The sequence below is a fragment of the Aristolochia californica genome, unplaced genomic scaffold (assembly GCF_029961685.1).
Source record: "Aristolochia californica isolate CCGP_79_NKW_82.1479 unplaced genomic scaffold, dmAriCali1.0.hap1 SCAF_2, whole genome shotgun sequence".
In the NCBI taxonomy this organism is placed as follows: domain Eukaryota; kingdom Viridiplantae; phylum Streptophyta; class Magnoliopsida; order Piperales; family Aristolochiaceae; genus Aristolochia; species Aristolochia californica.
In genome coordinates this window covers 1,023,303-1,045,110 of record NW_027181881.1, presented here as the reverse complement: position 1 = coordinate 1,045,110, position 21,808 = coordinate 1,023,303, and the positions used below count along the sequence as shown (strand labels likewise).

Sequence of the window (21,808 nt, the reverse complement as noted above, 5' to 3'; positions counted from 1 at the left end):
TTTCGAAACACCCAATTTGAATAAGCAAAAGATAAAACGCACTAACTGGAGGAAGAAGATAGCGGGTTCCTCAACTGAATTCCACCTTCAAAACTGGTGCTTCCATTGCAGCTTTTGCATACAAAAACTGGGAAAATGGAGAAAGAAAGAGAAAAGGAAACTAAGAAGCCAAGAAGGAGGTTATGGTACCCTCCAAGTACATGTAATTACATCGGTACTGATCATCTCCGGTCTTTGCTGCACGATCGTGGGCGCCATTAGCAATATCATCATCTGCTCAGAAGCGGAAACCACCGTTCATGGAAGTAAGACTGGTAGGAGATCATGAACATGAGCAGAACCAGAACAGCTCCGACACCCCATGGCGAGCTCCCGGCTCGGTGAAACGACTCTCTCTCCGGAAGAGGAACCAGAAACGGGACCCGCCTCGTCTCATCGGTCGATAACCAGTGGACGGCCAAAAGCAGAACCAGAGGCGAGAGCATGAAGACGAGCTTCATCTGATCCATCAGATCCTCCAAAACCGACTCGTAGTTCAAGTACCACGACAGGCCCAAGAAGAGAAACAATATCGAGAGGAAGAAACAGAGGTGCAACGGAGGAGACTGATATGAGTAAGAAGAAGAGTAAGGCCGGTCCATCTTAAATGTAACTGAAACTTAAAAATCTTTCTTTCTGTCGTCTGCAGAGCTGGCTGAGTAATGAATCGAGGAGGAGAGAAGGGGGAGTGGGGGCTCTTATATAGAGCTGGGTTGAAAAGAATGAACTAAAGAAACGGGAGTGTAGCTTTACTTGCTTTTGACGGCGAAAAAGATGGTTAAATGGGCGGTGAGTGGATTCATGGCTGGGATTCATGGTATGGACAGATTTGCCAATGGAGAAAAGCCACGTACGACCGACCATTTGGCTTTAGTGTGCTTTGGGAGGGATGAATAAAAGAAAAGGGTAGGCAAAAGTCATGGGAGACGGAAGACTTCAGAGTTAAGGTAGATTCTTTGGAACTCGGAGCCCGTTTATCTCTCCCCGTTTTTTGGGGTAATCAGGTTTCTAGGACTTTCTGTTATGTTCTGCTCCATGGTTTTAACTAAAGCTCCACTTTTGAGTCACCAAATGGTCCAGTCTGCTTTCGAGACAGTCATTCATGGATTCCATTTGCTTTGAAAAGAGGGAGAATCAAGGTGACGGCCTGGTGGACCTGCCTTGGTTGGTTTCGTTTGAGAGCTGGGGGGAATGTTGGAGAGAATTCTTGCATCTGCTCATTTGTTAGGCAGTCGAATCTTCTAAAAAGAAAGCTTCATTATTGATCTTTTAGCTACACAGGTTCGCAGGAACTGTTGATTGATCGGAAATTTGTTCAGTAAAAAAGTTACACAACTTCTTATCGGAGCTGCAGAACCGATTTTGCGGAGTCAATTGCTTGTTCAGACACAGAAGCCCCTCCAAAGACATATCCCCCTCGATTACTTTCTCGAGGGGAGGGCTCTCCGTTACGAGGTTGTAGACATGTGGGGCATCTTCACTCCTTCAAAGATGCTTTTGCTTTTTATATATTGTTATAGATTAGTGTGCAGCTTTGTTTACACGGGTGTTACATTTGTATCATACGTGTCCAAAACTATACTTTTTTATATGATACAATTTCCGTTGAGACACTCGTTTGTATCATACTTCTTTGTTTTTTTTTTTTTTGGGCGGTGATTCAGGGAAAGATAGGCTTAGAAACGAAAAAATCATCAAATTGACTTGTACTAGGACAGGAATACAAATAACTATACTACTGCTTTCGTTACAAACCCAACAACATCAATCAAATCAAATCAGACTTCCCTATCCGCACCTCCCAACTCGATTCATATATCATCCATTCGAATTACCCAATACCGACCAGACTTGTTGATCTTCCCATTTCAATTGGCATAATTATGGCTTCAACAATCCTCCATTCAGATTAAGCTCATCCCACTCGAAATTCTCCATCTTCACTGATCAACTGGCGTAAAGCTTTTATTATTCTCCTCCAATTGCTCCTTTCATCAGTTGGGTCTTATCAACCTCGGCTCCTTTAGATTTCTTCAGCTGTGCAACAATAACCCACATGTTAGCCAGTTCGTTCTCCAGATAAGCTTCCCTTTGCTTGGATTCCTCCACCTTCTGATGAAGCTCAGTCTCTCTTTGCTCTTTTTCCACTAGTGCAGCTTCATATGATAGCTCTCTCTCACGACTCAAACCAAGCTCCCTTTTCATGTCAGCCATAGATGCCACTTGATTTTGCCGTTTGGTGGGAATTTCCCTTCTTCCATTTCTCAAGCCACCACCAACTTTCCGTTGATTCGAGTTCCTCACCGCTGCCAGTTCAGCAGTCAGTGCATCATTTCTGCCAATGAGTTTCGCAACTTCCTCTGATAATGCCTTCAACTCAACTGCTGCTGCAGAGGCCAAGCCTTTAGCATATGAGCTCTCCTCCGCCAGCTTCTGGCTCCGAGCTTCCAGTTGCAGTTTTTCTTCTATCAGTTCACTTATTTTCTGCTTCAATTCTTGGACCTCGGTTGCCTAATTGAGTGATGAAAGAAAACCATATGAACCTCAATTTCTTATCTTTTTGCATGAGTTGAACTTCTAAATCGAAGGATGTATGTTGGCTCAAAAAACTGAAACATAAACAAACAAGTTCGTTTACCCAACTACCTACCTGCAGACGTGGTGTCATGTCTTCAGCAAAATCCCCTGTGAATTTGTGCCCTTTGTCATTGCTTAAGTCTATTTGATAATCTGATCTTTCAACTAAGTTTGAATGCCGGAACTCAAGAGCTTCAGAAAGCTGTTCTTTCAAGGACGCAACGGTTTCCTTCATTTCTTCACATTCATGGATCTGGCAAAAGTAAAAGCTCCAAGTGATTAGCAGGAATGACCAATCAAGTTAGGTTAATGTGCAGGTCGAAATATTGATGCAGATTGCTTACCTTTTGTTGCAGTTGTTCCTGGATTATTCTATTGTCAGCAGCTGTCACCTGAAAAAAATTAAGATGACTTTAGGAAGAATAAGCTGGCCTAAAACTAGAGCACCACTGAAATTAATGTTCTGATGGTTACATCACAGCCCGCCCATACTTAGAATTTCCATGATTGAGATGTAAAATCCACAACTAGATTCAGCTAAATGAATGCATGGTACATAAGTTGACATTATACCAACCAACCTGACCCATGCATCCATATAAAGCTTCGCCAAGCCAAGGGTTATCAACCACATGTTTAGATATGGTTTAAGCACTAACTATGTACAGCTATGAATCATCATGGTAGATAAGATGAAGTCAAGCATTTAGAAGCAATAGAATGACCTCGAGTTCAAAAGATTTCTCGTTCAATTGTGCCAGCAGTTCAGCATAAGACTGCACAATAAAACAAGATTGCATGAGTCAATGGATTTAAACTCTTAACTACCAATACAACATTTAAATTTCAAACTTCCAACTCAAAAATATAACAAGGTGGCTTTAACTGAGCTACCTCCACTCCATCTACTCTGTTCTGAGCTGACCAGATGGAAGCGGTCATCTGCTTTTCTAGGGATGCAATCTGTTGGTTTTTCACTTTTATTTCATCATTTAGATTTGCAATCTCCATCTTCAATACCGAGCAAACATATCAAGCATAAGTTTCTTTTTGATATATTTAGAAGCATTTAACTGAACAAAGTCAATAAATTTAATAAAAAAATACCTGAATCTGTTGTTTACGGGGGTTATTCGTTGCTTCTTCGGAGAGACGCTTTAAAGCACTTGATTGGAGAGCAACTTCACCAAATAAAATTTTGATCTGCTCCTTTAACAAGTCAATGTGGTCGACAGTCTTTAAGCTAGTCTGTATTAGACCAAAAAAGTAAGTAATGGTTGTGCAGATTGTATTTAATCATGGACGCCAAAAATCTCCAACAGAGAACATAAGTATGATAATAACCATTAAAAGATGCAGTATGGTTATGCCATCAAGAAGAAAAAAAAATCTCCTATGTTGATATATAAGAAGAGAAAACAAACTTAAAAGTAGCTTTTAGATTGACAGTTATGAAACTCAAACCACATACCGAAGGTGTCTCTTGTTCACAAAAGTTGCTCTCTAGAACATCTCCATCATGCACCACCTCTAACAGGAGATCTGTAGAAGGGTCACTTTCAGTATTTAAAGAGTCAGAAATTATGGGATCTGTGTGACATGCCACGTCTTCTGTATGAGTAGAAGGTGAGGTAACTGATTTTGGCCTACTTGATGCATCACCATCTGAGGACCCATTCTCTCGTTTCTGGAAATGAAATACTAAAATTACAAAATCATCTATTGAAAAAGAACAGATTCACACATACTATTTACAAGCAAAAGAGAAGTAGGCGCTTGAAGCTCAGTTAAAGTGGAAATTTACATTTCATAACACTTGAAATGTGAATAACAAAATAGGTACTTGAAGCTCAGGCAAAGTGGATGAGAACATTTCATGAAACACTTGATATGTAAATAATAGCAACCATACCGGAGAAATAATCAAGAAATGAACCTAATTGGCAAAACTATCTAAAGGTAGACTTGACGTTGTCTACATTAGAGCAAAGGCAACCAAATCATGGACAAATTGCTTGCAAAAATGCTCAAAGATTCTATACCACAAGAGCCACAGCATAATGACTTTCTAATTACAACTGTCAAGACTAACAGGATATATTAGTTATATGTACTTCTCGAGTTCAGAAATCTGTGATTCTTGTACAAATTAACAACATTAAAATCTCAGTTAAACAAACCTTCAATACCACATTTATTGAGGTTCATTGATAAAGGACCAGAGGCATGGCCAAATCCTTTTTTGAATTTTTAGCGATTACCTATCCACTTTTATCAAATTCAAGATTGATATACCAAAATTAGGTAGACAAACTCTCAGGCTAAGGTGGGTGTGTCTCTCCAACACTTTGTTGTGGAGTCAGGCCCCCAAAGCTAGGTTTGTATTTTCCTCCCCTTGTTTATCAATACGCACTTTCATAAAAAAAAAAAAAAAAAAAAAAAAAAAAAGTAGACAACCATCCCTGTATCCATTTTCCATTTATAACAAATACCGTTTTGCTTCATCCAACCTTTTCTAGTAAAAAACCAACCCAATAGCTCTCAGTTTCTAGTTTGATGTTAATTTTTAACCTAGTATATTGTAGTCTTTAACTTAGTGTCATGCTAGCCTTCAACCTTGTTTAAATAATAATACCATGGAACTTTTCCAATCTACTGCCATCATTACATTAATCTTTAACCTAGTGTCACGTTAGCCTTCAATGTAGTGTATACGTAATGTAATGAACTTTTCCCTATCTACTGTCAACATAGTGTTGTGTTAGTCATTGACCTAGTATAGCATCAGTCTTAACTTTGCGTATGTAATGCAATGAACTTTCCTGTCTACTGTCAACAATGTTATGTTAGTCTTTAATGATAGTCTGGTGTTAGTCTTCAACCTACTCCCACATTAGAAGTTATAAACTTGCATTTGATGTCAATAAGAGTGTTATGTATTTTTTTTATAAAATAAGGATGTTATGTTATCCTTCAACATAGTGTAGCGTTAAGCAAAGCAACAGAGTTGGTTTGAATAGAAAAAGGGTCTGTCCCATTTTGGCATTGGAGATTGGCTTGGGTTTTATTTGTTGTATTAGTTTGGCTTGGGCTGAAGCAAAAGTGGGGGTATTTTTGTTATAAAAAAATGGAAAATGGCTAGCCATATCCTGCATTTGATATAAAAACCATTGTTCCACTAATATCAATACATAATCGCAAAAATTCCATCCTTTTCAGTAGTTACCAAGAATTGAAACAAACAAGAGAGACATAAAAAAATAAAATTGAAAGTCCTCTCATGCTTATCTTATTATTTGTTTTATTTTTGAAAATTTGAAAAAAATAAAAATATGAAGCCCAATACTCTCCTGCAATAACCATCTCATTGACTATAACAGAGCCGTAAAAATTGGGTCCAAGTGCATCCCAAAATGACTAGCCATCCCTAGTAATAAAGACAAGATCTTGCTCATCCTGGATCCATGTGAGACTATTCTAAATATTCTTCCTCACATGCAGATCACTCTTTATGGCTCCTACACGTGGACAAAATTTGGGTAGAGGTTTACATAAGTTGAATCAGGGTCCACCCCAGTGACTAGCCACAGTTAGGAGGCTTCTTCCCAAGTATAAGCATAGGATTTTTCTAATGTTGGATTCATGTGGGACTATTCTTAACAACAGCAAAGATATTTCATGCACTAGGCTGATTATACTATCCCCACTCCAAAGCCTATAGCTTTGCTCTCAGATGCTTCTATTTTCTCAGCTACTTTTTTTTTTTTCTTAGATTCACATATACCTTTGATTTCTCAAATTTTTAACTAGTCACATAATAGCTTATCCTAGCAATTTTGCTCACTGTATTGGTCTCTCCATTCCATTCATCCCCAGCAGGTGATCAAACTGAAATAATAAACTGTCTCTTTTACAGTTTCTAAGTTATTGCTCAGTTGCAAAAGGCCCCTGTGATAGTAAAACTTCTTTATAAACTTTACAGAATTATGTGATCAATCATTCAGCAAAAGGAACTAAAGCGCCAGACAGATTTTTGACTTTTAAGAACTTTCTACAGCATATGTTTTCTTTCAAAATCTGCAAAAAGAATAGAAAACATTTATTTGTTCTACATATATGCCCCCATCCCTGGTATTTCTTTATAATCCATAAAAGATCGGCATAATTTTTAATTGATGTAACTGAAGCATACCCGTAGTTTGAACCAATTCAGGAGACCCTGCTTCCTGTTTTTCTTCTCATCTTTATTGACATCATCTAGGGATCCACCTCCACTTTCAGAAGGAGTAGATTCATCAATGTTCTCCTCATCCAAAATCAAGTCTCGCCTTCTGTAAGGTAGGTATGCTAGCTGTAACATCAAGGGTGGTAGCAATCAGATGAACTAAAGGCAGTTCAACCAGTGGGAAAGTAGCACTAAATTACGGAATAGTTTCAACAGTTCCATGGAAATTTCAAAAGTAATTCCAAAAGGTCAAGAAAAGGTTAGGACCACATATTGTGTCAAGTTATATTCAGTCCCTTTAAACCACAATTTTGAAAGGCGATGTACAGCTAACCTCTTCTTCTCCAAAGGAGTGCCTTCTCCTTGAAAATGGTCGTTGAGGAAATCTCGATGATTGTGAAGCTTTAGTTGAAACCAAAATAAGTTTGGTCAATCGCTGTATCCTTTCCAGTAAAACAGCTTTAGCGTCCTCCTCTTCTTCCAGCCGTGACTGGAGCTTAAATTGGCCATCTTCTAGCTTTTCATTTTACATGCACAATTTCATCGGAGTAACCCAATTAACAAAATTTACTGATCTAACTGAGAAACAGAACGCTTATAAATGTTACAATACTATAACAAGACATTTTTATGGTATAACACGGACAGATAAACGGCTTCTAAACCATATTTTTTCCTATAAATTATTAAAAAAAAGAGAGAAGAAGCAAAAAATACCTTTTGTCTTATGAGGTCAATATTATCTTCACCAACATCTTTCCGTGGAGGGATGGCAACAATACCTTTCTTTAAATGATCTAGCTCTTCCTTTAACATTCGGATCTCATGCTGATATTTCTTGATGAGAGATTTCTCATCTATTATCTGCAGAAGAGGTGCCCTACTGATGTTAGTCACATGTTCATCATGACAGAAAGCTTAAGAAGGGAATACCTTGTTTTGGGATGCTTGAATCTCGATTTGTTTAGCACGATGAGCAAACTTTAATGTGTTATGTGTCTCCTCTGAGTTGCTCGAGGAAGGAGTTACCGTGCAAATTAGCTGTAACAGAACATGTAAGAAGTACACGAATGAGCAACAAATGAAAACTGCTTTCCAAAATGTGGAAATATGAAGCGAAGCTTACAGATACACGCCCATGACCACTTAAAGAAGATTGAAGAAGTCTGGTAAGTTTTGAATCTCTATACGGTACATGTGCAGCTTTTCCATCAGTTAGTTTTGAAATAACCTAACCAAACAGGTGGCACAAAAGAATGAGTGAAGCATTCAAACAAGAACTGCTTCAAAAGTACCAAAATATATTTCCAGACAACAAAGAAAATGAAAGAATTTTTGGACATATACATTCAGACAATTAAGGTAGATAGAAACATTAGAAAAGGAGTAATAACCATCAATATTAGATGGCAGTACCAACAGGATAATGGCCTGCACCAGGTGTAGGCTATAAATGGACCATGATCACCAACCCAGATCCCTAAAGTTTAAGAGTTCTGAATAGCTTGCTGTTAGTAGAATATAGGCAACCAGATGAAGAGTTTCCAAAATAAGGAATTCTATAGCAAGTCTTGAGAGAGACAGAGAGACAGAAAGACAGACAGACAGACACACAGACATATGGACATGATGCCTCTACATCCAGACGGAGCCATGGGGATAGACATTGGCGAAGACACTTGCAGCGAAAGAGAAAAGGGAGGAAGAAAAAAAGATAATTTTTAATAATAAAGAAAGAGCATTCTTTTCTATAAGACTTTTGAAGACATTTGTTGCATGGGGGAATTGATTGGGAGGAAAATAACTTTGAGAGCGCAATTGCATGTTGCCTAAGCAGGACTTCCTGATTTGCAGAAAATAGAGTTCCAGGAACTTCAATTCCAAAAACACCCTGTACAGATTTATAAGGTCTGTGTTACCACTTCTTGTTACAGGCATTGATGAAGCTTGAACTTTAAGATTTCCATGTCAAAAACACCACATGAGATCACCAAATCAAGGCCCATGACCAGATGTGAAAGGATTAGTATATGATGAAGCCACAATGCAAATATAGCTCAAGAAAAAAATAGTATCTAATCTATTGCTGGAAACAGTTTCAGATATTGGCTAAATTTTTTCTAGGCCTTACCGTCCCTAGTGTTAGTAGACTTTTATTTATGTAAGATCCCTCTTTTCTCCGTACACCAGTTGTTTCAGCTTTTGAGCTCTCAGAACCTGCCAGATCGATGAGGTTCTGCAGATATAAGTAAAATACCAAAACATATAAGAAACCAATTTTTCATATGATGAAAATGGTGAAAAAGAGAGGGGGAAAGAGAGAGGGAGAGAGAGAGAGAGAGAGAGAGAAGGAAAGCCAGAGAAGAAAAGCATGTAGAGAAGATCAAGTTTCAAGAATAGAAACCATATGTGACAAGGATTTACCAGCTGTGACAAGCTCACGGCCTCCCCTTCACTGTTCTCACCACAAGGACTGCTCTCAATAGTCTGCCATATGGAGTTCAAGAGAAAAGTACAAAGTCATCACTAAATTATCAAAAAGCAGTAAGATGTCGACATAGATTGGAATATTCTGGTTTAAAGTTAAAACATGTAGCTTTTCAAAAAGAAATAAACTGGAACATGTAATTGAACAAAAATATAACAATAGGAAAGCTTTCAAAACAGAAGCCTGACAATGCCTGATTCAACAGAGAAAAAGGTGCTGGCCTCAGCACTATAAATTTGACATTCTTTCCTTGCAAATGAGAGTATATTACAAACTTTGGTCACCCCAACAAGGGGACCCAATCTTAGAGGACTAGGCACCTTTGCAAGTACTTTTTTTTTCAAGATTTGTTTTGAGAAACAAAAATTGCTTGTGAAGGGAGGAGAGCTGGGGCACAAGAAAATATCTCAGATTGATAGGGAGGTTGAATAATTGCTTTTGAAACTTTAGAATGAAGCTGAGCCTTTGATGTGATGTCACCAGTGCAGTCTCATACCTGAACCTTTTGATATAGTGTTTCAAATTACGCAAAAATTCAAAAAATAAAAAATACATGAAACTAAGCCAGAGAGAATAATTGACGTAAGATATATTAAATATATATATGTAACAGAAAGGCTGATAAAAACATTGGAAGGGGAATTCGGCTCTGACAAGATAAGTTCTTGCTTATGTAAGTATGGTTGAAGATTGCTTCATAAAAACTGGTGGGGACATCAGTATGCCACCCACCAATTATGGTTCAAATTATTTTTATAATTCGTTTTTATTTTTAGTTTCTCTTTCCTTATTTTATTAGATTTGATCAGATAGTGGTCTTATCTATTTTGAATTTTAAAATTAAACTTCCGTTATATATTGTAACAAGATGTTGAATTATTAAAATCTCCCTGTTTCTGGTCTGTCCCTCTCTCCTTCCCCTTTCTTCTTCTTCTTCCCCTTCTTCTTTCTTCTCTATTTTTCTCTATTCTTCTTCTTCTAAATTCTTCTTCTCAATTCTCCTATTTCTCATTCCCAATTCTTCTTTCTTTCTCTCTATTTTCTTCCTTTCTCTTTCTAATTCCAGCAATTAACTGATATTTCCATACGACAATTCAAATCACACCTCGTCCCGCATAAAAAATCCATTGAACCTATTCAACAATAAACTCTTTTTTGAGCATTACCAACTAAACATGTACCAGTAACTAAAATAGTTTACTTGCATGGTTTGACAATAATTGATTGCCAGGATATCACATCAGTGTAGAAATAGGAGAAGAAAGTTGCAGGGAGAGAAAGAATCCCAAAAAAAAAAAAAAAAAAAAAAAGCTTTTCCAACGAAACATGTACCAGCAACTAAAATATTTTACTTGCATGGTCTGACAATAATTGGTTGGCAGGATATCACATCAAAAGAGTGGAAATAGAAGAAGAGATATTGGACATACAAAAAAGCAGAGAGAGAGGGCTTCCAATAAAAAAAATTGACACATCAAGTCCAAGATTACACTTGGCAATGAACAAGTGTAGTTTGCATATTCTTTTTTTTTTTTTTTTCAATATTGGAATGAGAAGCAACAAAATTCTTGTTAGAAAATTAGAACTTTATTGCTTAAGACTTTAATATTTAAAACCATGACCCCTGCAAAAGAAAGAACACAAACGGTTCAGCTACATGCAAGCATGCATGTGCGAGCACCTCAAATGTGTCCATCTTTTACTTGTAGTATTCCCTTAAAAATGATATGTGAGAACACTCACAGACAGCATACACAGAATCCATTGTTAAAAAAAAAAAAAAAAACTAGCAGAAACAAATACCAAAGTGAATATTGTGTGGCTTCTGCTGCTCGTCAAATTGAAATTGTTGGAGCCCACATGTCGGTGCGCTGTAATCAGGTGAAAGTTCCTATGTCAGAGGCTACTCATTTATGATTGATCACTTTGTAATGACTCAAATGAATTAAACAGGTGAGATCATCAGTGAATGAGTCCTTTACCATTCATATCTCTAGAACAAAAGACACAAATACAAAAAACAATTACATGCACAGTCATTCCGAAATGACCAAAGACCTTTAATCCACTCCATACATTCATGAATACAAAACAGGGCACCCCGCACCACTGACACATATTGTGCGTCAGATGATAGTGTCAGATTTCAAAGGTGTCGATACAGCCTTGAAAGATGATACAGCCAGGTACAACCCGACACATGTTGCATATTGAGCACATTGTATCAGATTTCAAAGGTATACCAATACAATACTTGATAACAAAAAAAGACCATGATGACAAAAAATGCAAACATGTTCAAGAAAATACAAAAGGGACAAAGATAAGAGAAATAAATATTCATTTCTATGTAATTAACCAAAAATCCCCCTTCGATTAGTAGAGTTATCTCTATTAAAAAAAAATAAAAAAATTGAACCCCTCACCCTTGTGCAACTTGAACCCAAGACGATGCACTAGAAAGCCCCCATGCTGGTTTTGAACCAAAGGCCCAATCCCCAGAGTAATTATTAATGAAACACCATTATTTACATAACATACCAAATTGAAAAGATCAGTAATTTAGTGCACCAAACTAAAAAACCATACTCTAAGTGCACAATGCACATACAGTGCTTATTACCCCCATAGTTAATTGTGCACATACCCCAATAACATACCATAGTTTTCAACAGACCTGGGCTTCAACTAATACCTACATTCCCAGTAATATCACCAAAACCTACATGCCTCTACTGCTAATTCTGTAAGTTAATCTAACTTTGACATATAAAAAGACAAAGAGACCTCCATTAGTATGATAATATCTCCTTCATTTGTGCTGAAAAAATTGAACTTTTTATAGTAGAAAATTTGGTATTGACATTCCATTGGCTATATTCGACTGGTTGTACCTTTTTTTGTTTTATTTTACCTTTTCTCCTCTGAGAATTCTCTCTTAATACATTTTTTTGAAAAGGTAAATATAATCTTTTTCCCTATCATTTCGTGAAACATTACTTAATATATTCAAAGAGGAGTTAAAAGACTTCTTTAAAGTCATTTACTTATTAACTTCCAAAAAACAGTAAGATCGTTTGATATCATTAGGGTCTCAAACCTCTTATCCTATTTTGACTCTAGAACTTCACCAATACAGTCAAAAGATATACAGAGAATAATTTCATATGCTATTGAAAAACTATGAATATATCAAGAAAAAGGGTAAAGAATACAAAGCTTTCCAAAGAAAAGGACAAAGAATACAAAGGAGAGTAGTAGGAAAACAAATTGGTTAAACAGAAGATATCAACCTTTCTGGTTCACCTCTAACAAGATGTTGGGAACACTTCTTCAATGATGAGACATCATGCAAGATTTTCTACTTTTTTTTACTCAACGGGATTTCAATAAAGGAAACAGAAGACAACAGACAGGGAAGGACCACTGAAAAACAAAAAAGAGTCCGAACAGAATCAGAAATGGAGTTTCGCACTGCAAAGTGTTGGCATGAGAGTACCTTTAGAATCAGTTAAATATAGGCTGATCTTGGAATGTCCAAATGGGATATTAATTCCAAAATGAGAATTACAGAGAACACTTCATTGAGGATACACAGAGGAAAAAATAAAAAATTGTTCATAATTGTACCTTCACCAGCTGCAATCAGGGATAAAGCATGGGCAGGAGACAACACAATCTCCTCCTTTATGCCTTCAACAAATGTTCCCTACCAACAACTATAATAGTTAGAACATAGATGATTCTCCCCTATTTAGGCAAAGGAAGACAACGAGAAATCCCACAAAAGAAAAAAAACCACAATATGCGACATGCCCTAACTCAAGAACTAATTCAAAGAGGAATTTATTACATAAATTAAGTATAAAATAAGTAAACAATTGAGCTATATCATTCTTAACAGAAAAGAGTTTATATTCAAATGCATTAAGGTTTTAGCAAATGTAACATGAGTACCTGATTATCCTCTCTAATTCTTAGATTCTGGCCAGTAGGATTAAGCAAATCATTCACAACCTGAAACAATATTGAAGTAAAAAGATAATAAGAAGGATACAATTACGAATAAAGGCATTCACAAGGAAATCTAAGACACAAGCAAAAAACATGATGATGACTAAAGTCAGGTGGCTTTCATGCCCAACAAAGATAGAAAGTTCAGCAAAAAAAATAAACTGCAAATTGATTTTATGTGAAATCTGTGAATAATGCTATGATATATACATGTCAAGGTTACGGGTACACATGTGATCAGAATTCAGAAACAAAAACAATGTTTGACTTAACAAATGATTATTTGAGAATGAAAAGGAGAAACTAACCTCATTATATATCTCTAAATATGATACTCGAAGAAGAAACTCACGACTTGGTGTCTGAAGCATCATATTTTCAGTTATCAGGATATGTGGAAAATACAAAAATAATAAAAAACTAACATATTCACCCACTCTACCTCCTGTATAATACAGAATGCATCCTTCACAGCCAAGGGTATAATCCCTGGTGATCTCTGATCCCCCTGCCATTTGTAAAATGCAAGTTACTATACAAAAACAAAATTATCAATCATGTCCAGGGACACTGTAAAGGTTTAACAGAATTATGCACATTACTTTGTTACATACACAGGAATTTAGACAATAGAGCAGAATCATAAATCTGCCCATGAGATGATTTCACTTGCATTTGGAGGTTAGCACTTGCTAGCACAGAAGCCATTTACAAGTCCCAATAAGACCTGTTTTGCATGAAGACCTGAAGGAGTAGTCTTCCATTCACAGGAATATGCAAGATACTGACATTTCAAAAAAAAGGAATATGCTTGCTCTTCATAAAAAAAAAAAAGGCAGACAAAGAACCAAATGCAGCCTCAATTGACCTTGGATACATATCAAGGAACACTAACCAACCAAAAACAAAAAATAAAGAACACCAGTAGAATGAAAAATCGAATACAGTCAAAATATGGACAACAATGTGTATTTTAAAAGAGTCTCAAAAGTGGACTGAGTATATGAGAATTTGGAATGAAGGAAACATGGAGAAAAGGCTGCCAGGAAGAATTGAAGACTCAACAAGGTAGATTGAGTCATTTTCCCGAAAATTCTTTTAAATGGTAGATAAAGAGTTTTTTAGAGAGCAATGAAGTACAATTAGAATTGAATAACACACTTCATTAGATAAAACTCTTTTTTCTAATGCAAGCAAAAAAAGAATATGAGTATTGAGTAAGAAAACTCACGTGCATGGTATGTGTCTTTCCACTGCTAGTCACACCATAAGCAAATATTGTGCCTGTGGAAAATTTCAAATGAACATTTAAGAAAAACACACATCCTTTCTTCAAAATAAAGTGCTTTGTGTAACTGGCATAAGCAAAAAAACAAATACTTTTATCTCTTAAAAATAGAAGAAACTACCTTACACTTATAACAATGTTGTCAAAACCATACTAGGCCAGGCAATTGAACTGGTTCTACAGGAACCCTGACCGGCATTAAACGGTTCACCCACTGAACCTCCAAATTAGCCTAGTCAGTCAAACTTGCCCTTCCCCCGTCATTCTGTGCAAGGGAGGTGAGAGATCCCCAGGCCCATGAAGAAGTAGAGGGGGTCAAATGGGTGGTATCCCTCTCCCCACTGTTTTTGACAAGGAGGAGAGGGGCTTTCTGTCCGTTTTCCAACAGCAAATAGAGGGAAAGGGACCCTCTCTTCCCTCTTCTTTCCATACAAAGGAGAGAGGGTCCCACCCTCCCGATTCAACACTACTGGGGAAAGGGGGGAGCCTCCTTCACCTACGCAAATACAGGTAGACGAGAGGGGCAACACCCTTCTCCTCCCTCCCCTCTATCCAGACAAGCGGAGGTACAGCTGTCTACTTTTATTGGTTTTATGTTTTCAATATAAGACATCCAAATCATTTTTTAGAAATGGTAATACATAAAATTATAATACAGTTTAAATATGATTTATGCCATCACCAATTCAACCACTGGTTAAACTGATTCTACCAGAACCAGCCATTTTTCGAGTCCATTGACCTGTCCAATTTAGAAAACATTGATTTTTGTGGTTAATTTGGCATAACATGTGCACCTTTACTTGTAGTGCCTCTTTTCTTTTTCTCTGAAGAGTTCTTGTAGTACTTCTTATTCTAATCAGTTTTAAAGGACAGCATATCTAATCACACAACAAAGCAATCACTCAGATGTACCACAAAAGGCTTGTTTAAGATTTCAGCATATACCAGAATGGTTCTCGTGCTCCACTACAGAATATATGAACTTCCCTCACAGCAATAGCGGTGGGTTCCCATTTTCATTGCCCTCAAAAAAAAAAATTAATGGTAGGTTCTTTTTGTTAAAATAATAGGATAGATTCTTGCAGCTATCTTATACATTCTAGTCTCCTCATCCATCCTCATGTCCCTTTACCAAAGCAACAAAGTGCACACTGCAATAAGCACATCCTCTTGATTCCCACATGAGTATTGCTCATTCTTTGAAGTATGAAAACCATTCTGAAAGAAATGCACCTTTCTTTTTCTCCTTGAAATGACATCAGACCAGATAATCTACATGAGACACAAAAAGTGCAAAACACAAACTGCAATAGATATACATAATTCCTAGATACATTGCATTGCTACCTCATGTTTCTCCCCTTTTTCTTCCCTTTGAAAGCTTTCATTTCCCCTTTCTCTTCAATAAAAAACATTATTCTAATGGAACAGGGGTGAATAATCCAAGGACCTGCAGTACCTAGACTCTGTCAACTGCTGTCTTTTTATCCTTGTGCCGTCTCACTCTCTTCAAACAGTAATGCGGAAGCCGAAACACTCATAAAAAATGAAAAACACAAAAAGAAAAGGAAATCTAAAAGCAAGGAGGCAGAACTTGATTTTCTCCTGAAAAAGTATATGATTTTTCAATTGAGATGGGATGAACCTCTGAATCAAAGAATAATCAATAAGGTTAAGGTATATTGTTTCCTGCTTAGACTGATAAATCCAAGGGAAATTGCTATATCCTCTACTGAAAGAGGAGAAATGCGCCTGGCTGTAATGCTGATTGATAAGAAGCTAACGTTACAGAAAATTTTTGGTTTTAACTAGAACAATATTAGAAAAAATGAGATATATTTTCTCAACAAGAAATATATATAAAATAAAAGAGATCCTCTATCTTTATGCCTTTCACACTTTTAATTTTGGAAGGCCAAGGAGTTGAACCACAAACAACAATGAAGAGTGGACAAAGTTGCAACATGTCCATAACAATTAAGCAAGTGAAGCTTAGTTCACCGATTTCATTTACTATAGAGCATAAATCATTCCCAAAATTCTCTATTCAAAATAGTTTTTTTCTTGAAAAACTCAATTATGACCACATGCTTCTATTATAACTGCTAATGACACCAATTAAAAAATAAGAAGAAGAAGAAGAAGACCAAAAGACATTACCATTGATTCCCTCCATTGCACCACTAACAACATGCTGAGCAGCTACATCATATACATGACGCGTTGTGGTTGTTGGGCCAAAAACTCGATCTATAAGCATCATAGGCCAAAATATAATCAGAACTGAAACTGCAAAAGCCAATTTCCTGCTGAAGGAGAATGATAAAGAATAGCTTTCATTAGAGGAAAAAAGTATATGAAGAATGAGTATGATTGAACAGGTGCACAACAATAAAACAACCATCAGCAGAGGGGCAGTGGCATGCTGCATAGCCTACAGTACAGATCCAGTAATCTACTTTGGGTCAGACCAATTTTGAATAATTTTAACTAATCCCTGATTTTTTTCAAAGCTGTTCTGCATAACAGCTAGATTTTATTTCAGCACTCCAAAACTAAAGGTTTTACTTCAGTCTTGGAATTAGGAAACTGCAATCTTTTGGTCCATGATGATGTTTGTCAAAGAACCACTGTTTCCTCTTTGTAACATATGAAAGATTGTCAAGGAACCACCGTTTCCTCTCTATAACATATGAAAAGATAGTTTTGTACAAACATAGAATTGGCTTTTTCAAAACGAAGAGAAAACAGGGACTAAAAAAATTACCTTGGATCAATACAAAATTACTAATTCCAACTCACCTAACACCCATATGGAAAAACATTACAAAAGGTCCTCTCATTTCTCCTCTCGCATCAGATGCTTCCCTGGGGATGGCTCGAAAATATGCTCCCGGATTGGCACATGGTCTCTAAACACTCCTCTCAAGGACCACCACTCACTCCTCTTAAACCTTGCCAGACTTTAAAATGTGCCACTATCTCAATTTATCTCAAATGGCTTTCTTCATGGATTGACTGGAGCCATTATTTCCGGCAAGACCTTAACAACCTGGAGGCTATTGAAGCAAGCAACTTAATGGCCTTCTAAGCACTGAAAGCATCAGGCCTTACCATGCTGATAGAATCATCTGGTGCCCTGATGCCCATGAGATGTTCACTGTCTCTTCGTGCTCTGCAACTCAGTTGATCTCACCACTTCAAATCCATTGGTTACAATTTTGTGGAAGCTATGAGGTCCGCCTAAAGCTAAATTTTTTCTTTGGAGCGCTCTCTAAGGAAAAATTCTCATGAGAGACAACCTCATTCGCCATGGCTCCTATACCCCTTGCAGCACCCGCCCGCTCTGCTGTTGCTCGGATGAATTAATTGACCACCTCCTGGTCCATTGCCATTTTTCTTGGCACATTTGGTGCTTCTTCCTCGGCCAGTTTGAGATCTCAATTGTTTGCCTAGAAACTTCACAAGGCTCATGCAAGTTGGGGTCGGTCTCAAGCTCCCCACCTTTGGCTGAATCATGTCCCAGTCTTGCCTTGTCATTGTTCCCTGATTATCTGGAACGAGAGAAACCAAAGGATTTTCTAGACATCTTCTTCCCCTTGGTAGAAGGTCGCGGGAAATGCTCTCTCACAAGTGGTTGCTTGGCTTGGTTCTCTTCCTCTCTTCCAAGATATTGGAGCCAACTTTGTCAGATGCTGCTGATACCAAGTCTCGTGCCTCTCCCACTTCAACACCCACCCCCCCACCCCCTCCCCGAGGTATTGAGGCCTGGTGTCCCCCGGATCCCAGTATCATCAAGCTAAATTTCAATGTTTCATCTATTGGTAATCCAAGTCCATTGGGGTTCGATGGAGTTTTATTAAAGCATTTTCATCATTTACAAGATATATTTAAGAAATAGTGCATGGAAAGTGAAGAAGTCAATGCCCGAGCAGGAATAAAAAGAATAAACCTTCTTAATTCCAGGAGTAAAAAATAATTGCACCACAAGAACAAGCCTATTGTGTTAAAAAATTTTCCTTTTTGGACTGTTACCTGCCAACTAAATCCAATAAACTCTGCACTTCCATAAATTAGTATTTTATGTATCACCCAAAACAAAACAACAAACAAACAAAAGGGGGCCCTGCATTCTGTTGATTATTTAAGGCCGTGCCAAATAGGAAGGGACTGATGACATACCTAAGTAACCACCTGAATGAATTCATTGTGTTTAAAACAATATAAGTACACATAACAAATACTCTCAGAGAAAAGCTAACCTGTTCATGAGAAAGGCATAGTATATAGTGGTAAAGTAACATTGAAGTCTCAAAACTTTTGCAATAAAAAAACAACTAAACTCAGAACTTCGCAACAGCTTGAATCAGCATTCAACTAGACAAATAATCTCCAAAGGGCAAGATGTATTGTTATTTTAGCAGATACATTGCCAGAAGCTCCTTATTGACATGCATGTGCAAGCTAGATACAGGCTTCAGATTCAAAATAAAATGAAAATGCAATTCTCGACACTCGAGAGGAAAAAAAATGCTTCAGCCAGTATAAGTTATTTCTACAAAATATTTGGACCTCTGCCTCCCCTCTCCCCAGGCAGCCGTTTCCTTGTGTAAAACAACTTTTAGAGAATGGCATCATCACTTTGTCGACTAAATGATGAATTGATACATTCATAAAATTCAGTAGCATATAACCGACTATAATGAAATTATCACGTTCGTGGATGAGTTAGAAATGAGAGAGACAGAGCATATGAAATATATTATCCTATATGTAAAGTAAAACAAACAAACAAATAAACAAATAAAATGTGAAATATCGTCACCACATACCGTAAGCATATGCGATTGACTGATTGTGTTCGTTCCTTACAATAGTATCCCCGTCTGCATACCATGCAACTTCATCTCCTTGCCGGATTTCACGTGGACTGTTGGTTAAGCCACAAAAGTCAGATCTAGACGCTAATTAAACGTATTACTCAAAGATATATTGATAATAATGATGCAGAACCAAACCTGAGAGGACGGAATCGAACGGTAACCGTGACATTCTCCTTAAACCTTTCGCAATCCAATGACGCATTGTCGAACGGAAAATACTGAGGTCTGCTTTTGGTCGACGAAGAAGCCGGCGAGTTAGGAATATCAATTGCGGCCTCGGGGAACTGTCTCGACCTTGATGAGGACGTATTGGATGAAGAAGGAGAATTGAGAGGCTTCGTGCCAGGTGAAGACAACTTCTTAGACTTCGGAGTAATTCTCATGGCCATGGAAGATAGTTTCTACTTCTCGACACGAAATTTCGGAATCTTCACAAACAATTTCACCGAGGCTTCTCAGAAGCTTAATTATTCCAACCAGAAACCAAGCTCAAAATGACCGCGAGACAATTCAGAAGAACATGACCATAACATCAGAAACACGTACAAAACAAAAATCATCGTCCGAAGTACAATTCATGGCATGCAGAACTTCACAAGAACTGAAATTCACCGAAAAAAAAAAAAACGAAAAAACCAAACGTCCAGAAATCCTTTCGCCAAACCGAGCATCCCCTAATCGCATTCCCAAAATGCGTGTCGGAGATTTGCGGCAGCACCGTTGAGAATTCCGTGCTTTTAAGGAGCATCAACGTAAGACATCATCAAAAAGCGAAATCTGGACAGAAGGCGAGCTTTTAGGGTTTTAGCCGTGTCTTGGAAGAAATGCCAGACCGAAAAGTGAGCTGCATTTTTAGTCCATTTTCAGAGGAAGAGAAAACGAGTCTAATACCTGGCTTCTGAAAATTAGCCTCTGACCTCTGCTCTTCAGTTTTTTTATTTTTTATTTTAATTGTTTTTTAGTTTTATCATTTTCGCGTTTGGCGCGCAGAAGTGGCCTTATGACGTCACGATAACCAGTATCACTGAACAAATAAAAGATCGACACGTGTACAGGAAATTACGTTATTCCAGTTAACGCGTTTGACGTTGGAGATACCGAATAGGACGAAATTTAATGCTCCGCGGCTTCTTCAAGATATTCCAAAAAAAATAATAACAACAAAATTAAAAAAAATTAACCCTGTTTGGTCGGGTTATATCGGGTCAAGTAAAAAGAAACCGACCCATCCCACAAACCTGCTCTAAGAACCCGTTCTTATAAAACCTGTCACATGGTTATATTTGTAACCTCGTCCCCATCCCCTAAAACCTGTTGATGCCGTGTTTTTTCTTGCCGAGGGTAAGATAGTGGTACTGATCAGCGAGTATAGAGAACACGCAAACTACCTGGCTTAACCGTTCACGGGTTCCAGGGCCAGACATGGGTAAATCATCAAACTGCGCTGGAACAAAAACGGTTTTTTGCATGCAATGAATGACAAAGTTGCATAGACAGAATAAAGTTGATGAAATGCTCTATAGGAATGTGTTGGAGGACCTTTTTAGGGCCACTAATTTTTACTTATAGATTTTCATTTAAAGTTTATTAAATATAAAAAAAACATATGATTTATCCAATTAGGTATTTGGGCATATTTACATGATTACTCATTTATTATTTATTAAAAATAAAACAAATAAAGATGATTTTATACCCAAATAGCAATTACCTACCCAGTTTAATTTTTTTAGCGTATGTTGTATTTATTTAATTCTAGAATATTTTCCAATGGTTTTTTTATACATTAAAGTGATATTGTTGTAATATTTTTATATAATTATATTCTATAAAAATACTTTTAATTTTTAAGTATTTTTATTATGGTTCATTTTATTTATCTGATTAAAATGAAACGTCTCAACTAGCTTAGTACACCATGAACCACCTAAGCCACCTTATAATTTTAGGCGGGGTGTCACGTTAATTACGGTAAGTTATAGAAATAAAATAATTTATCTAATTGTTTTTTTATTTTTATTTAGTCCTTTGATTGGGACTTGGGGCCCCTTTTGGTTAGGGTGGAGAGGAATCCAATGTGTATGGAAGCAAATGATCATCAATTAGAGTAAAAGTGACACTTGGCCAATATCTAGTAGAATATACTAATTAGATTCTCAAAATACTATAGTCAGATTCCTATGTTTAAAAAATAAAAAAATAAAATAAAATGAATGTTTTTGTCAATATGATTCAATTATATTAGAACTACCCTTAAGTATAGTTTATTAAGTTAAGAGTTTTTTAAGAAT

The 21,808-nt window shown here is 37.0% G+C and overlaps 2 protein-coding genes across 3 annotated transcripts; both read right to left on the bottom strand.

Moving 5' to 3' along the window:
• Positions 1-66: 66 nt before the first annotated feature.
• Positions 67-697, bottom strand: LOC137955932 (uncharacterized). Its single transcript, XM_068803160.1, has one exon. The coding sequence runs from the start codon at positions 639-641 to the stop codon at positions 270-272; it is 372 nt and encodes a 123-aa protein (XP_068659261.1). The 5' UTR covers positions 642-697; the 3' UTR covers positions 67-269.
• Positions 698-1,934: 1,237 nt separating this feature from the next.
• LOC137955930 (kinesin-like protein KIN-7K, chloroplastic) lies at positions 1,935-20,400 on the bottom strand. Of its 2 annotated transcripts, none has more exons than XM_068803157.1 (23): positions 19,653-20,400; positions 19,467-19,564; positions 16,795-16,884; positions 14,575-14,627; positions 13,786-13,851; positions 13,652-13,705; positions 13,287-13,346; positions 12,960-13,038; positions 11,133-11,200; positions 9,266-9,328; positions 8,973-9,077; positions 7,968-8,072; positions 7,775-7,882; positions 7,559-7,705; positions 7,176-7,358; positions 6,809-6,967; positions 4,088-4,303; positions 3,724-3,864; positions 3,511-3,627; positions 3,342-3,392; positions 2,961-3,008; positions 2,690-2,869; positions 1,935-2,550 (listed from the first exon to the last, which is right to left on the bottom strand). In XM_068803157.1, the coding sequence occupies exons 1-23, from the start codon at positions 19,904-19,906 to the stop codon at positions 2,008-2,010; spliced, it is 2,988 nt and encodes a 995-aa protein (XP_068659258.1). In that variant the 5' UTR covers positions 19,907-20,400; the 3' UTR covers positions 1,935-2,007. The 2 variants fall into 2 exon arrangements, with proteins under 2 accessions (XP_068659258.1, XP_068659259.1); XM_068803158.1 differs by having other exon boundaries at positions 16,795-16,943; positions 19,653-19,740.
• Positions 20,401-21,808: the final 1,408 nt, after the last annotated feature.

Excerpts from the sequence above, each read along its gene's own strand:
- LOC137955932 (XM_068803160.1), bottom strand. The coding sequence starts at position 641 with ATGGACCGGCCTTACTCTTCTTCTTACTCATATCAGTCTCCTCCGTTG.
- LOC137955930 (XM_068803157.1), bottom strand. The coding sequence starts at position 19,906 with ATGGCCATGAGAATTACTCCGAAGTCTAAGAAGTTGTCTTCACCTGGC. Across the intron at positions 7,883-7,967 it reads GTGGTCATGGGCGTGTATCT|CTAATTTGCACGGTAACTCC; the intron begins GTAAGCTTCGCT and ends GTTCTGTTACAG. Across the intron at positions 2,551-2,689 it reads ACATGACACCACGTCTGCAG|GCAACCGAGGTCCAAGAATT; the intron begins GTAGGTAGTTGG and ends TCACTCAATTAG.